Source organism: Salmo salar, chromosome ssa02 (genome assembly GCF_905237065.1).
Source record: "Salmo salar chromosome ssa02, Ssal_v3.1, whole genome shotgun sequence".
Taxonomy (NCBI): domain Eukaryota; kingdom Metazoa; phylum Chordata; class Actinopteri; order Salmoniformes; family Salmonidae; genus Salmo; species Salmo salar.
This window is the reverse complement of record NC_059443.1, coordinates 69,187,457-69,206,002: the sequence shown is the minus strand read 5'-3', so window position 1 is coordinate 69,206,002 and position 18,546 is coordinate 69,187,457. Positions and strand designations below refer to the sequence as shown.

General features: G+C 44.8%; 1 protein-coding gene and 1 pseudogene across 1 annotated transcript; one reads left to right on the top strand and one right to left on the bottom strand.

Moving 5' to 3' along the window:
- Positions 1-1,328: 1,328 nt before the first annotated feature.
- Positions 1,329-8,670, top strand: LOC106591443 (parvalbumin alpha). Its single transcript, XM_014182665.2, is given in 6 exon segments — positions 1,329-1,426; positions 7,392-7,463; positions 7,832-7,860; positions 7,862-7,965; positions 8,445-8,554; positions 8,642-8,670. Coding segments are annotated over 5 exon segments (336 nt in total). The 5' UTR covers positions 1,329-1,426; positions 7,392-7,399.
- Positions 8,671-10,205: 1,535 nt separating this feature from the next.
- On the bottom strand, positions 10,206-17,523 carry LOC106591434 (brain-specific angiogenesis inhibitor 1-associated protein 2-like protein 2; annotated as a pseudogene).
- Positions 17,524-18,546: the final 1,023 nt, after the last annotated feature.

The following is an 18,546-nucleotide window of genomic DNA, read 5'->3' as shown; positions in this document are numbered from 1 at the left end:
GAGGTAGATAGTGAGGGAGAGAGGGGTTGAGAGGTGAGATAGTGAGGGAGTGAGGTAAGAGGTAGATAGTGAGGGAGTGAGGTGTAGAGGTAGATAGTGAGGGAGAGAGGGAGATAGTGAGGGAGAGAGAGAGGTAGAGAGGTAGATAGTGAGGGAGAGAGGGAGGTAGTGAGGTAGTGAGGTAGATAGTGAGGGAGTGAGATAGAGAGGTAGATAGTGAGGGAGAGAGGAGAGATAGTGAGGGAGAGAGGTAGAGAGGTAAAAAATAGTGAGGTAGAGAGGTGTAGAGATAGTGAGGGAGAGAGGTAGAGAGGGAGATAAAGGAGAGGGAGAGAGGATAGAGAGAGAGAGAGGTAGAGAGGAGGTAGATAGTGAGGGAGTGAGGTAGAGAGCAGTAGATAATGAGGGAGAGAGGTAGATAGTGAGGGAGTGAGGTAGAGAGGTAGATAATGAGGGAGAGAGGTAGATAGTGAGGGAGAGAGGTAAATAGTGAGGGAGAGTGGTAGAGAGGTAGATAGTGAGGGAGTGAGGTAGAGAGGTAGATAGTGAGGGAGAGATGTAGATATTGAGGAAGAGAGGTAGATAGTGAGGAGAGAGAGAGAGGTAGATAGTGAGGGAGTGAAGGAGAGAGGTAGATAGTGAGGGAGTGAAGGAGAGAGGTAGATAGTGAGGGAGAGAGGTAGATTGTGAGGGAGAGAGGTAGAGAGGTAGATAGTGAGGGAGCGGGGTAGAGAGGTAGATAGTGAGGGAGAGAGGTAGATAGTGATTGAGAGAGGGAGATAGTGAGGGAGAGAGGTAGAGAGGTAGATAGTGAGGGAGAGAGGTAGATAGTGAGGGAGAGAGGTAGATAGTGAGGAAGAGAGGTAGAGAGAGAGAGGTACAGAGAGGTAGATAGTGAGGGAGTGAGGTAGAGAGATAGATAGTGAGGAAGAGAGGTAGATAGTGAGGGAGTGAGGTAAAGAGGTAGATAGTGAGGTAGATCGTGAGGACAGCAAAGAAATATTTTATTAATAGTAGTGGTTGATTGGTTAGTCATGTTGAGAAAGTGATCTGACCCCAGGGCAGTGTTAGTACGTCATGTCTTGAACCCCACTGTCCCTCTCCCATACTCTCCCAAAATAAATTCTATGTATGTATGTATGTATGTATGTATGTATGTATGTATGTATGTGTGTGTTTGCGTGTGTGTTTGTGTGCCTACGTGTGTGTGTGTGTGTGTGTGTGTGTGTGTGTGTGTGTGTGTGTGTGTGTGTGTGTGTGTGTGTGTGTGTGTGTGTGTGTGTGTGTGTGTGTTATATAAGACTGATAGTGGACACCCCCCTCTCTTACCCTATCTCAACTCCAGCCCGTCTCTTTCTCTCCTTCACTCTCTCCCTCACTCTCTCCATCTCTCTCTCTTTCCAGTGTCTAGTCCCTCACTATCCAGGTAAGTTTGATCATTGAAAGGTCTGGGTTGTGGTATTGGTTTCATCTGGTTCACGAGACTGGATGCATAATTATTATTAATTCTAATTAATTATTGCAAGCAAATACTGTCTGGTTGGGGTCTGCAGTTAATGCCTGGCATTCAAACTCACAGAAAAATAATGTTCTTTATTCAGTTTACATTGGTTTGTTTTTAGTCATCTTGTGTTAGAAAAGGATTGTTGTTTTGAGAAGTGTTGGACAGGTTGATATGTAGCATGCTGTGAATTCATACAGCATGTATAGACAATTCTGTGTAGTGATTATGTATTCTTGAATGGCTGGATGATGGTAGAATTCCATTATAAAACCTGCAGCCAGTTCTGACCCTAACGGAATGCTCAGGATATTTGTAATTCTTAGAATATTCCTAAAACAATGGTCCTAGTATTCTATGGTCTGTTTGGAGATGTCAGTCTCCTGTCCAGTCAGCCAAAATATGACTGAGTGTGCGACTGTAGACCAAGACGTACGTGTGTGTGCGTGTGCGTGTGTTTTTATGTACTTTAAACCAAGACATGTATGACTCCATGACTAATACAACTGTTATATGATGTCAAGTGCAATACATCAGTGCAATACATCATACTCACATACATCATACTCACATACATCATACTCACGTACATCATACTCACGTACATCGTGTATAGTGCTCATCTTTGGATTTTAATGAATGCACTACGAACAACAAAATAATAAACGCTCCACAGTTCCGTCAGGTACAATAACTAAAACGGAAAACAACCACCCACAAAACCCAAAGGAAAACAGGCTGCCTAAATATGGCTTCCAATCAGAGACAACGAAAAACACCTGCCTCTGATTGGAAACCATTCTCGGCCAAACTTGGAAAATGAAACATAGAAATAGAAAACTAGAACCAAAATCCCCTAGAACCCCAAAAAATATAAAAACACACAAAACAAACCTCCCTGCCACGCCCTGAACATTCCACTATGGCAAATGATCCTTTTCACTGGTCAGGACGTGACAGTACCCCCCAAACAAAAAAACCCCACAAAAACAACCCCAAACCTAAAGGGAGGGAAGGGAAGGGTGGCCACCGTCTACGACGGCTCCAGCTACGGAGGTGGCTCCGGCTCTGGGCGTAGCTAGGTCAGGGCTCCCCCTGACCTAGCCAAACTCCCCGTATGCCCCCCACAAAAAATGTTTTGGGGCTGCCTCTCAGCCTCCTCTTTCCGTCCCAGCCGTTCCTCCCAGTATTGCCGTTCTGCCTTCGCTGCCTCTATCTCCCATTTCGGACGGCGGTACTCCCCCGGCCTTGTCCAGGGTCCTGCCCCATCTAGAATCTCCTCCCAGGTCCATGACTCTGAGCCATAGTGCTCGGTCCCGCTCTTCCTCCCACGCTGCTTGGTCTTCTTGTGGTGGGTGGTTCTGTCACAAGCGTCGTTTTGAACAAACCAAGGCGCAGCGTGTATAGTGCTCATCTTTGGATTTTAATGAATGCACTACGGACAACAAAGTAATAAACGCTCCACAGTTCCGTCAGGTACAATAACTAAAACGGAAAACAACCACCCACAAAACCCAAAGGAAAACAGGCTGTATGGCGTCCAATCAGAGACAACAAAAAACACCTGCCTCTGATTGGAAACCATACTCGGTCAAACATGGAAAATGAAACATAGAAATAGAAAACTAGAACCAAAATCCCCTAGAACCAAAAACCCCAAAACACACAAAACAAACTCGCCTGCCACGCCCTGACCATTCTACTATGGCAAATTACCCTTTTCACTGGGCAGGATGTGACACCTACTCACGTACATCATACTGACATACATCATACTTACATACATCATACATCATACTCACATACATCATACTCTATTTGAGAGCTGCATGACACAAACCTGAAGCCAGTCAAATTTCGGACTATAGCAGCACTTCCTCCAATTTCAAACTGCTCACCAACACTGTGATAAATAGCTACTATTGGATCAAACATCCATTAAAAATAGGCTTTGCACCATCTGATAGAGAGAGAGAGGACATCTGGGTGTCCCCTAAAGACAACCCATTGAGCTAATTTTCAGCTGTCCAAGTCCCAAACACGGCCCTTCATCAGCTGGCAAGATCCCGGGTGAGAGGTTGGTATAAGCATATGGTGACACTTCAACCTAGCCTATCAGAGGGCAAGATGAAGCTATTACCGTATTGCTTATACCTCAATCAAACCCTCTCGAGATCTCACAAAGCTCTGCAGGAAATAGGGCTTAGGATGGATTGGGACTGGGCCGTGGTCTTGTTAAAATCATTTTTTAAAAAATAAGACATTTAACCATTGTAGTTAATAGTATATGTCACTTTAGCTAACACATTTGTTGTAGTTAGTTATATTGCTCCTTCTTGGCCAGGTTGTTATTGTAAAAGCTAATGTGTTCTCAATGACTTACAAAGCCATAAATACAGTTCTATGTCGAGAGTTATATATCACGACGTGACATGTTACCCTGCAGTGCTAAGGCTCCATATTGTCAAGACTAACCGTGTTGTTTTACCGAGTGGGCTAAGCACTAACCTTCGACCCCTAGTGGACGTGAGAAGGTTTCGGTCGCTGTCAATCATATACTGTATGTATGTAGATGTCAAAGACAACTGGAACAGTTGTTCTAGCTGTGATGAAGTGGAACTGTTAACACTCTAGAAGGGTCAGGTTGCTTTGAAACATATGTAGATGCTACTGGTAACCCCGTACTGGTAGAAGGGTTAGGGTTGGGTTAGTGACTTGCTGTGAAACACAAGTTGTTTTACTTCTGACACACACACACACACACACACACACACACACACACACACACACACACACACACACACACACACACACACACACACACACACACACACACACACACACACACACACACACGTATGTAGATGCCAAAGATGACTGAGGTTCATGTGCCACACCCCTTAGCGCTTAGCCACAAGCATGACAACATACTAACATCATGATGACAACATACCTGTAGGACACAGAAGCCACAAGAGACATGGAATATATAGAAGATACAGGACACATAAAGAGATACTATCGGCAGGGCTACAATATTCTGGGAACTTTCCCCAAATTCTTAGCTTCTCCATAAATCTTGCTTGGTGGATTTCAAGATTTCCTGCTTATCGCCTCCTAAATATAGAAGATATGAGACATGGGAGATATGAGAGATATGGGCCTTGGCTGCGTCCTTGGCGGATGTCTTGGTCCATACTGTACTATTTATAGAAATTGCTGCCAAGTCCAACAGACAGACAGATGGACAGAGTTAGATTTCAAAATATATTTGTTACCAAGGTAGGAGAGGAGGGGGGCGAGATAGAGAGAGGGGGAGAGAGCAGAGAAGGGGGAAGAGAGAGAGAGAGATGGATGGAGATACTTATTTCCCTCATTAAAATGCTAATCATTTTATAACATTTTTGACATGCGTTTTTCTGGATTTTTTTGTTGTTATTCTGTCTCTCACTGTTCAAATAAACCTACCATTATAATTATTGACTGATCATTTCTTTGTCAGTGGGCAAAGGTACAAAATCAGCAGGGGATCAAATACTTTTTTCCCTCACTGTACATGCGCATACACAAACACACATTGTCGGACTCTATCCACCACCATGTCACTAGACTCTATCCGCCGCCATGTCACTAGAATCTATCCACCTCCATGTCACTAGACTCTATCCACCTCCATGTCACTAGACTCTATCCGCCGCCATGTCACTAGAATCTATCCGCCACCATGTCACTAGACTCTATCCACCTCCATGTCACTAGACTCTATCCGCCGCCATGTCACTAGAATCTATCCGCCGCCATGTCACTAGAATCTATCCACCACCATGTCACTAGACTCTATCCACCACCGTGTCACTAGACTCTATCCACCTCCATGTCACTAGAATCTATCCGCCACCATGTCACTAGACTCTATCCACCTCCATGTCACTAGACTCTATCCACCTCCATGTCACTAGACTCTATCCACCTCCATGTCACTAGACACTATCCCACTCCATGTCACTAGACTCTATCCACCTCCATGTCACTAGACTCTATCCACCTCCATGTCACTAGACTCTATCCACCACCATGTCACTAGACTCTATCCACCTCCATGTCACTAGACTCTATCCACCTCCATGTCACTAGACTCTATCCACCACGATGTCACTAGACTCTATCCACCACCATGTCACTAGACTCTATCCACCGCCATGTCACTAGACTCTATCCACCACCATGCCACTAGACTCTATCCACCTCCATGTCACTAGACTCTATCCACCGACATGTCACTAGACTCTATCTACCACCATGTCACTAGACTCTATCCACCTCCATGTCACTAGACTCTATCCACCGCCATGTCACTAGACTCTATCCACCACCATGTCACTAGACTCTATCCACCACCATGTCACTAGACTCTATCCACCTCCATGTCACTAGACTCTATCTACCACCATGTCACTAGACTCTATCCATCACCATGTCACTAGACTCTATCCACCTCCATGTCACTAGACTCTATCCACCTCCATGTCACTAGACTCTATCCACCACCATGTCACTAGACTCTATCCACCTCCATGTCACTAGACTCTATCCACCACCATGTCACTAGACTCTATCCACCTCCATGTCACTAGACTCTATCCACCTCCATGTCACTAGACTCTATCCACCTCCATGTCACTAGACTCTATCCACCTCCATGTCACTAGACTCTATCCACCTCCATGTCACTAGACTCTATCTACCACCGTGTCACTAGACTCTATCCACCTCCATGTCACTAGACTCTATCCACCTCCATGTCACTAGACTCTATCCACCTCCATGTCACTAGACTCTATCTACCACCGTGTCACTAGACTCTATCCACCGACATGCCACTAGACTCTATCCACCTCCATGTCACTAGACTCTATCCACCTCCATGCCACTAGACTCTATCCACCACCATGTCACTAGGCTAATCAGGCTGTATCTCAGTAATATAGAGACTTCCTCACCCCATGGCCTCGTCCTTATTTAGAATTATTAGACAGAGTCAGAAAGAAAGTCCTTCTGACGGCTGCCACCATTTTGCTTTCAATGTCTTCTTGCATTATTTCAGGCGTGGGGAAGGATGCTACTGGAGACTATTGAGATACTCTCAGTTGTACTGAGTAGTTAGTTAGTGATATCTGTCTGGCTCTTTACTGACATCTATTGAGCAATTTAAGGCAATGCAGGAATGATTTCACAAACACTTCAAAACTGTGCACCCAGGACACGACAACTGCCATGATCAAATTGAGTTGGGTGAACTTGTAAATGTGAGGCAATAGGGCTCTGGCTCCCTTTTGAGAGAGTCGTAGTCATATGCTTCCTTCTAAGATTTGTCTTGGGAAGTATCTTGTTGATTATCATTGCACCTCTGTTCACAATCTTTATTTATGCTGCGTCTTATATTACCAAATATGGCCTTTGGTCAGCTTTCTCCCCTCCACTCCCCTTTCTACCTGCCTCTCCTTTCTCCCCTCCTCTCCTCCTCTGCCAAGTTCGTTTGGGTGTCCGTTGAGTGCCAGAACGATATAGAGCCCAGCTCATGGCCACTGGCCAAACTCTGATGCTGTTCCTCTCCTCTCTTTTCCTTCCCTCTCTCCTCCTGTCCTCTCCTCTCCAGTGTATCCTTACATCCACTGTCCTTACTTTGTCTCTGCCAGACACTATTCATGGTGCTTGACATCACCACAGTCCAGAGACAGTGGGTCTGTGTATCTCTGCCTGTCCTGTTCCTTAGCCAAGGTCTCAGGGCTTACAAAGAACCTTGTAACTGACACTAAACACTTTGTCCTAGCGCCTCATTTATGCTATCCATATTATATATTCATAAACCTCTCTCTCGCTCTCCCCTCAGTTACGAAGATGGCTGCTTTGAAAGATTTTTTGAAAGCTGATGATATTCAGAAGGCCCTTGATGCAGTCAAAGGTGAGCAGACGTTTTCACTGTTGAAATCCAAAACAAATCTTTTGAAAATAACATAATACAAATCTCTCCGTTCTCTTTTCCCGTCTCCTCCCTCCCTCTCCTCCTTGTCCATGTGCTTGTGTGTGCTTACCTGTCTGTGTGTGTGTGTGTGCGTACCTGTGCGTTTGTGTATGTATGTATGCGTGTGTGCGTACCTGGCCGTGTATGTGTGTGTATGTGACTGTGTGTGTGTGTGTGTGTGCGTACCTGCACGTGTGTGTGTGTGTGTGTGTGTGTGTGTGTGTGTGTGTGTACCTGCACGTTCGTGTGTGTGTGTGTGTGTGTGTACCTGCGTGTGTGTGTACCTGCGTGTGTGTGTGTGTGTCCAGCGGAGGGTTCCTTCGACCATAAGAAGTTCTTTTGCTCTGGTGGGCCTGAAGGCCATGACTCCCGACAACGTCAAGAAGGTGTTCCAGGCTATTGATGCTGACCAGAGTGGATTCATTGAGGAGGAGGAGCTCAAGTAAGAGGAAGAGAGATACACATAGACAGACACAAACACACACACACACATACACTACAGGCACACACACACGCACATAGACTCATACCAAAGACGCACATGGACAGGTGTGCACACACACACATTCATCAGATGTGTATGTGTGGCTATTTTCCAATTGACAAGCTAGCATACCATTTGGAATGCATGCCCAGTATAGGGTTGCAAAATTCCGGTAACTTTGCCAAAATGCCGAGGTGTTCCAGAACTCCTGATTGGAAGATCCTGGCATCGGGAATCATCCAAACTGTGATTTCTGGAAAACCTAGAAACTACGAGGGGAAAGGTAACAGGATTTTGCAGTCCAAAGCAATACACATGTTTTCTTCCCGCTAAATCTCTGACCTCAGGTTCGTACTGAAGGGTTTTGCTGAGGACAACAGACACACACGCAGCTCCTTAATCTTGACCTCTAACCTTTGAACTGTCTTTTACCTTAGGTTTGTGCTGAAGAGTTTCGCTGAGGACGGCAGAGACCTGACCGACGCCGAGACCAAAGCCTTCCTTAATGCCGCCGACAAGGACGGTGATGGAAAGATTGGCATCGACGGTGAGAGAGGTGATAGGATGATAACGGAATGAAATCCTGACTCATACCCAGAGGATCTTAATGTTGTCCTCCTCTTCTCTTTTCCAGAGTTTGAAGTCTTGGTCCATGAGGTGTAAAGAGAGCACCTCTAGTCTCCCCCCCTTTTCTCCTCCCCTGCGAATTCATGTTTTAAAATGCAATCCCTTCCATCACCCAAAAGCACCATCCAGTCCAGTCCAGGGTGAAGTTTCTCCTCGACACAGATCTAGGATGACCTTCCCCAATCCCAACCTTAACCATTATTCGGGGGAAAAATGTCCAACTGACCCAAGATCAGCTCAAGGCTACTTCACCCCATACCCACCACGCAGGCCCAGTCTCTCTAACGAAACAGGTACCAGAGCGTCACGTCCGAGAGGGAGGTGGGACTCCCCAACAAGCACTACTGTATTTATTTGTACGTTTTTCTACTGCTTACCAACATACTGATATACTATGTCCTGTTTTGATTTGAAAACCTCATGACCGTCATTTTAAAAGAAAACCTTTACTGTAGCATATAATGTACTAGAAACCTTCCTTTCCTCTCTAGCCGTCTATGGACCCTATGTCACCCCATTTACAAATGGCACCCTATTCCCTTTATAGTATTTACTTCCAAAGGGTGCCAAAAGGGAATAGGGTGCTATTTTTAATAGAGAGCCATTTTTTGGACTCATCCTATACAACCTGTGTCTCTCATTCTTTATTTTTTCCGCCTCACACATACTTGTACCCTCCCTCCTTCCTTTCCTCCCTCCCTCCCTCCCTCCCCCATTTCCTCCTTCCTCTCTCTCGTCTGGTGATGAGATGTATAAATTAAGAGGAAGAGTGGTGAAGAGAGAGAAATTATTCAAAATAATAACAAATAAAACACCTTGAGTAAAATGACTATATTATTTATTATGATTTAATGATTTATTATAGATTGGACACTAATATACTGTAGAACAAGGAATGCAGAAATGAGATGATTCATTTAGATATTTTCAAAATAAAAGTATCTATTTCACAATAAAAGCATCCTATATTGAACAATTAGTAAACTATTGGAAAATCTATCGAAACACACAAACAATGTGACAAAGTGCTATTCTTAAATCGCATAATAGTACAAATAAATATATATATATCTTTACATGATTAGATGATCTACATCATTTCTCTAAAAATTGACTCAATGTCAAACTCAAGGACGTCAGCTTTTCTTGACGTCTACATCTCTCTGCTGATTGGTCAGTGGGTCCTGGGTGCTGATCTGTCATTGGTGGTTGTTGGTTTAAGCTTCACTGTCGCAAAGGGATTGGTTCCCCTGCAACAGATCAGGTGACAGGTAAAGAACTAGCACTCAACACTAATGACAAACATCACAGCAGGCACGCAGACTGACGCACACTGACACACACTGACACACACTGACACACACTGACACACACTGACACACACTGACACACACACCTCCTACCTGGGAAAGAGTAGGTTTTCTCCAGAAGCTCCAAGGGGTGATAATGACTCTGTTGTCCTCCCGGGAAAGTAAGCTGGATTGGTCGAAAAAGTCAGCTGACCCCTCGGGAAGCATTGTTGTAGGGGCTGAGGGGTGGCGGGGGTGGAGGAGGAGGGGTGGGAGCTCAAGTTAAGGCCCATCAGGATATTTTTCTCTCGTCACAATCTCTGGCTCCGCCCTCCTCTCCCAGGGGGGGAGATTGGTCGGAAGTTCGACGGAGGCCCCTGCGAGTGGGTGTGGCAGGGGGTAGACATCCCCATAGGCCTTTTCTGATTGGTCCATGGAGTTGTCAGAGGGATCCAATAGGTTGTTCATGCTGTGGCTCCTCAAGGAAGTGCCACTGGAGGGTCAAATGTCAAATATGATCATATTGATTCATTGATTCATTCATTGATTCATTGATTAATTGATTGACATACCTGGACCCCAAGAGGTTAGAGAACTCTTCAATAGAAGAAACATAAGCTGCTGGGAACCAGCCCTGGCTGTTGGAACAACAGAGAGAGACCAGAGGAACATTAGCAAACACAACAATGGCCTAAATACTGGAACTGACTAGTTCCTAGATAAATTCCACTGTTTTCCCAGCCACCCACCCACCCACCCACATAGGAATGAATGAATGATGGATGGATGGATGGATGGATAAAGGAACAAACAACTGACCCCTACCATAGTCTGCTATCCACTGACCCCTACCATAGTCTGCTATCCACTGACCCCTACCATAGTCCTATCCACTGTCCCCTACCATAGTCTGCTATCCACTGACCCCCTACCATAGTGTTATCCACTGACCGTACTATAGTCTGTTATCCACTGATACCATAGTCTGTTATCCACCGACTCCTACCATAGTCTGTTATCCACTGTCCCCTACCATAGTCTGTTATCCACTATCCTACCATAGTCTGTTATCCACTGACCCTACCATAGTCTGCTATCCACTGACCCCTACCAAGTGCCCGCAACCCACTGGACCCCTACCATAGTCTGCTATCCACTGACCCCTACCATAGTCTGCTATCCACTGACCCCTACCATAGTCTGCTATCCACTGACCCCTACCATAGTCTGCTATCCACTGACCCCTACCATAGTCTGCTATCCACTGTCCTCTACCATAGTCTGCTATCCACTATCCCTACCATAGTCTGCTATCCACTATCCCTACCATAGTCTGCTATCCACTATCCCTACCATAGTCTGCTATCCACTGACCCCTACCATAGTCTGTTATCCACTATACTACCATAGTCTGCTATCCACTGACCCCTACCATAGTCTGCTATCCACTGACCCCTACCATAGTCTGTTATCCACTATCCCCACCAGTAGTCTGATTATCCACTGTCCCCTACCATGTAGTCGGATATCCACTGACCCCTACCATAGTCTGCTATCCACTGACCCCTACCATAGTCTGTTATCCACTGACCCCTACCATAGTCTGTTATCCACTATCCCCTACCGTAGGCTGCTATCCGTTCTCCCATACAGCCACCCATTCCTCGGCTCCTGGACCAACACGGTGACCATCTCTCCCGGGTGAAGGGTAGGAGTTTGGGGGTTGGAGGAGGTGGGTGGGACAGCAGGGGCTCTCATGGTCCCTACCCCACCCAGGACCCAGAGACTCACCCACTGAAGAGGAGCGGGATCGGCTGTGGAGGGGGACGGGCTGGGGGAGGAAGGGGGTGAGAGGGGTGATGGGGAAGGAAGATGGATGGAGAAGGAGAAGAAAGAGAGGGATGGAGAAAAGTTTATCCAATGAAAAATCCCCACGGTATCAACCAAAATATTTCCCTGCTATGCACTAAATGAATACAATAACACAGACACGCAGTAGTGTAGCTGATTGACTAAATATAACCCTGTTCTTTAGGGGTGCAGTGTAGTCATCCACCTCTTGAGGGCACTCTCCCCAGGGCCAGCTGTTCTCTCCTGGCCCAAGACATGTCTCTGTCCTCATCTACTGTCTGTAGCAGAGAGCTCACTGAGCCACACAGCTGAGGAGAGAGGGTGACAGGGGGGAAGGTTGATTGGTTGGGTGGAATACTTGTCTCTAACCTGGTCCTCCTGGTCAGGGTGGGTGGGGCTACGGGGTCCTCTAACCTGGTCCTCCTGGTCAGGGTGGGTGGGGCTACGGGGTCTCCCTAACCTGGTCCTCCTGGTCAGGTGGGTGGGGGCTACGGGGTCTCTAACCTGGTCCTCCTGGTCAGGTGGGTGGGGCTACGGGGTCTCTAACCTGGTCCTCCTGGTCAGTGGCTACGGGGTCTCTAACCTGTTCCTCCTGGTCAGGGTGGGTGGGGCTACGGGGTCTCTAACCTGGTCCTCCTGGTCAGGTGGGTGGGGCTACGGTCTGGAGCCTCGTGTCTCGTTCACTTTCTCCTTCCATCCATCAGCCTTCTGCTGTAGGGAAGCCCCTGTCTGGGGGAGAGATGGGGACATTTCAGAACACTACCTGTGTTGGTGTGGTTTGTAAAGGTTTCTGACGCCCCCGGTTTTGACATAAACATGTCTGTGTGTGTGTGTGTGTGTGTACCTTGTTGATGAGGAAGAGCAGTGACTGTGTCAGTCCGCAGTGTTTCTCTGCCAGGAAGCGATACCTAATAATAACAACCGTCATCATATTCATCATCATAATAATGGTCCTAATTGTGTTGGTAATGTATTATTAATGGTCCTAATAGTAATTGTGTTGGTAATCAATTATTAATGGTCCTAATAGTAATTGGGTTGGTAATGTATTATTAATGGTCCTAATAGTAATTGTGTTGGTAATGTATTATTAATGGTCCTAATAGTAATTGGGTTGGTAATGTAATACATAATGGTCCCTAATAGTAATTGTGTTGGTAATGTATCACTAATGGTCCTAATAGTAATTGTGTTGGTAATGTATTACTAAGTGGTCCTAATAGTAATTGTGTTGGTAATGTATTATTAATGGTCCTAATAGTAATTGTGTTGGTAATGTATTATTAATGGTCCTAATAGTAATTGGGTTGGTAATGTATTACTAATGGTCCTAATAGTAATTGTGTTGGTAATGTATTACTAATGGTCCTAATAGTAATTGTGTTGGTAATGTATTACTAATGGTCCTAATAGTAATTGTGATTGGTAATGTATTACTAATGGTCCTAAGTAGTAATTGTGTTGGTAATGTATTATTAATGGTCCTAATAGTAATTGTGTTGGTAATGTATTACTAATGGTCCTAATAGTAATTGTGTTGGTAATGTATTACTAATGGTCCTAATAGTAACTGTGTTGGTAATGTATTACTAATGGTCCTAATAGTAATTGTGTTGGTAATGTATTACTAATGGTCCTAATAGTAACTGTGTTGGTAATGTATTACTAATGGTCCTAATAGTAACTGTGTTGGTAATGTATTACTAATGGTCCTAATAGTAACTGTGTTGGTAATGTATTAATAATGGTAAAGACTGACCTCCTCTCCTCTCCTTCCATAATGTCTCATGTTGACTCTGTCTCAGGTACTGCATGTACTCACTGTGCTCCTAGAGAACACACACACACACACACACACACACACACACACACACACACACACACACACACACACACACACACACACACACACCATTACTGTATGGAATGTGGTAGTGTTGGACAGTGTCTGATTTAACTGTAAGGAGGAGGGTGTGTGTGTGTGTGTGTCTTTATTATTTTAAGTATTTAACCAGGCAAGTCAGTTAAGAACAAATTCTTATTTACAATGACGGCCTACCAAAAGGCAAAATACCTCCTGTGGGAATGGGGGCTGGGATTGAAAAAAAAATATAGGACAATACATCAGGCGAAGCAGCCACAAGTGTCAGTAAGAGTGTCCATGATTGTGTGTGTGTGTGTGTACCAGTGAGTCTCTGAAGGCTCCTCTTCTCAGCTGTCTCTCCAGAGCTTCTGCCTGATTCCTCACCTCCAGCTCATACACCCTGCGACTGCCCTGTGGAAGAGATACAGGAGTGTGTGTTAGCACACACACACACACACACACACACACACACACACACTTGCCAGATACTCACATCAATGTACTCTTCATCCAACTTGACATTCTTCTCCATGGCCTGTAAAACTTCTACCTGGAACCATCGAAACTGAAGAGGAAGAATTAAGAACAAGTTACACCCTTGAGGGGGAAGAAAAAACAGCACAGTGTTACACTCATATGGCAGCTCCACACACAGGCTGTGGATGAAACAGTGACGTGGACATACTGTAACTAAACATAGATAAATAGGTGGTATAAAGACACAAATAGATCAGGAACATATGTGACACAGATAAAACAGACCACTCCCTCCATCTCAGCTGTGGAGTCTTCTCACATCGTCTCAGATATCTGTTACCAGAACATCTCCTGGATCAACACACATTAGTAGCACCAATTAGCAATGATTTTGAGATAGCATCTCAAAAGGGAATGACAATGGGGCCGTGCGTCAGAGCTAGCAACCTAGCCTTATAGTAGCACTGACAATAAGCATCTCATGGGGAAACGAATGGGGCCGTGCGTCAGAGCTAGGCTAGCATGACAGTGGACAGCAGGTTAGCCAAGTGAGAAGGTCAGCGCAGCAGTGTGACCATGAAGAGAGGATCAGGTAGCTGCTTTGAATTATAGATGAGTCTTTCACCCACACGCAATTCATTAGCTCAACTGACCTACTGTGTGTGTGTGTAAGTGTGTGCGTGTGTGTGTGTGTGTGTGTGTTGTGTGTATATGATAATTCCATCCACCTCTCAGTAACTCTGTTCTTGTTGCTATTTATTGGACAGTCATCCAGTATCGTCATTAAAAACACACCGCCTGCCACAACAACCTCAAAGTTACTCAAAGACGTTAAGAAGGGAACTTAAAGGTAGACTCAGCAAAATGACGAATTGTCAACGAGCAGCACCCCAGATATTGAGAGATGAGTGATATGCAAGACTTTGCTCTCACAGTCACACACAGTATCTGGGCGCATGTGCACAGGTTGGACGTCACACTGTTCACAGCGTGGTAAGCCAGGGCACCAAAACAGCGGAGAAGTTGATCCTCGATCAACGCTCTTAGTTGTTGCAGAAATTGACCCACTATGTTATTGACTTTCTGCATCTACGTCATATCGCTGAGTCTACCTTTAAAATAGCCCCAGTCTGTGCTTGGCCCATTGTAGCTGGTTCTATGGTACAGTAGACAGACATACACACACACTTACCAAGTGAGCGAGAGGAGAGTGTGTGAAGGGCCTGTTCTCCCATCTTCGCACAGCACTAAAGTAGGCCTCACTGGTAACAGCCAAGGCTGCAGCGCACACACACACACACACACACACACACACACACACACACACACACACACACACACACACACACACACACACACACACACACACACACACACACACACACACACACACACACCTGTTAGCATTATAGCTATTAACTCACAAGCCCAATAATGACACAAACCAAATCTTTGTAATAATATCTTACCTGTCCCAAACAATTTACCCAATAAGTAAAACACCTGTGGTGATGGACTCCTGATACAGGTAAGACTGGGTCCATAAATAGCCCAGTGGTTAGATAACATCCATAGAGGTAGAAAGAGGGCTCTGGATGGATAGAAACCATTTTAGCATGGACATTGCCAATGAAGGCTTCCACTATTTCAAAGTCACTGAAACCATCATGGCACAGATGAGCCCTCTTTCTACCTCAATGGGAAACAGGCCTGTCTTTACCATGTTACAACTACCTGCTATCTTCTACCTCTATGGGCAACAGGCCTTTCTATACCATGTTACATCTACCTGCTAACGCCTGTCTTTACCACGTTACATCTACCTGCTATCTTCTACCTCTATGGGCAACAGGCATCACTTTACCATGTTACAACTACCTGCTAACTTCTACCTCTATGGGCAACAGGCCTGTCTTTACCATGTTACAACTACCTGCTATCTTCTACCTCTATGGGCAACAGGCCTTTCTATACCATGTTACATCTACTGCCTTAGACTTCTACCTCTTATGGGCAACAGGCCTGTCTTTACCATGTTACAACTACCTGCTATCTTCCCTCTATGGGCAACAGGCCTGTCTTTACTGTTACATCTACCTGCCAACTTCCAATCCATAGGCAACAGGTCTGTCTTTACCATGTTACATCTACCTGCTATCTTCTACCTCTATGGGCAACAGGCCTGTGTTTAACATGTTACATCTACCTGCTAACGCCTGTCTTTACCATGTTACATCTACCTGCTATCTTCTACCTCATGGAGCAACAGGCCTGTCTTTAACATGTTACATCCACCTGCACGCTTGTCCGTCCACCACGTTACTGCATCTACCTGCTAACTAGCTAATCGTGATAGATGGCTTGCTTATGTTTACCATATCAGTCTCCAGAGGAAGGACGCTGACATCGTGAAGATGTTAGCCCAACTAGGTCTAGGAACTTGTCAGAGGATGACCCCACAGCACAATGACACAATATTAACTTTCACACACACTCGCTCATACACACACACACACACCTTGGAAAGCCTTGACATAGCTGTTTCCTAATGTAACTAGTGTCTGTAGGCCTGGGTTGAACTGTTCCATCAGGTTCTATGGAAGAGAACACAGAACAATCAAACATTGAATATTGGCCAAAACTAAATGCTGTGCCTTGTGTTTAGTAGGGCCTACAAGTGGTTGTATATTTAAGCAATAAGGCCCGAAGGGGTGTGGTATATGGCCAATATACCACGGCTAAGGGCTGTTCTTAGCTCAATGCAATGTGGAGTGCCTGGATACAGCCCTTAGTCGTGGTATATTGGCCATATAACACAAATCCCCTGAGGTGCCTTACTGCTATTACAAACTGGTTACCAACGTAATTAGAGCAGTACAAATACAGGTTTTGTCATATCCGTAGTATATGGACTGATATACAACGGCTGTCAGCCAATCAGAATTCAGTGCTCGAACCACCCAATTAAATGTTTTTCGAAAAGTTTTTGTACATTCCCCCCCAACACACCCTCATTCACAGTATTATTGGAGTGTGAAAGATGGGGGTAGATTACTGCCAATGCTCTATTTACCACAACATTTCAATAATCTAAAAGTATAGCCTACTATAAAGATATATACTTACCGTGTAAACAGACAATGTAGACCTATGTAACTGATCACTGTTCGCCCCCGACATAGTAACCGCTGCGATTTCTACAAAACAAAAACGGAGTAACAACAATTAGGAAAAATAAATGAATAAACTATTCTCTTTAAACTCCAGAGTACCAGTTGAAAGTTTCAAGAAATAAAATGACAGTTGGTAGTAGGCTAGCTAGGTACTAAGTCAAGCGTATTCGTTACAGGCTTCTTTTCTTTTGATAGTGAAAGTCACCTTGGCTCTTAAACCCCTCCTCGTTCTGCCTTGTTGTTCCCTTGTTCTTTCTGCCACCAATAACAACCTGTTGTGATCGTGATAGCTCCTTTTCTCGCTCCCTCTTTCTCATTCGTTAATCAGCCTTTTTCATCCCCTGCATCATAAGCCAATTTTACAGAGGGAAGGAGAGAGAGACACCGATACGGCCAGGTCAGCTGAATTATAGATGGAGGGATCAGCGTGAAAGGAAAAGATGGAAACATCACCTGTTCGAACTCGAGCAACGACCACAAGGAGGGACGTAGGTAGCAAGGCTCACACTGAGCACTGGCACATGTAGAAGTAGACTAAGGTAATAATAAAAATACACTTGTAGGACACACATTTCCTGCACACAAGGTAAAGACGAAACTAAAAACACTATACAACAAAATGTAGAAAAACATCACACATTTTTACTTTACAGCCCTGTGTTTACCAAGTCGTTACTTAGAAATGACGTGTTAAAATGGTCCTTACCTAATTAATTGCATAGTAATTACACAATACGAAAATCAATTATTCAGTTCCATAGGTTACTATTTTATTCATATATCCACTATCATCATCAATAATAAAGCCAATACACAACCGTACATAGGATATTAATACAAACAAGTGGTTGAGTTCAGTTAAAAACTGAAAGTCTGAGTCAGAATAGCATCCTATTCACTAGGTAGACATACTTTTGACCAGGGCGCTATTTCAGACACAGACAAATAGTGCAGATAGATAGTATCACAACCCATTGAGATTGGTTATTCAAGTAATGTGGTATTTATTCAGTCCGTCCAGTTGAAATATTTATGATTTGAGAGGTTAAGACAGCAAGAAGGCAGATATGATAGGACAAAGGTTACAAGAGATAGATCCGGGTCGTGTTCATTAGTGCACACCGTAGCAAATCATAGCAGAACATGTTGCAACGAAAACAAGAGTTTCTTATTGAACAGGTTCAGAATGCCGCCAGCCCTCCCCATTATGGCATCATCAACTTGAATGGGGATGTCGGTTCGAGGGAGTATGGGTAGT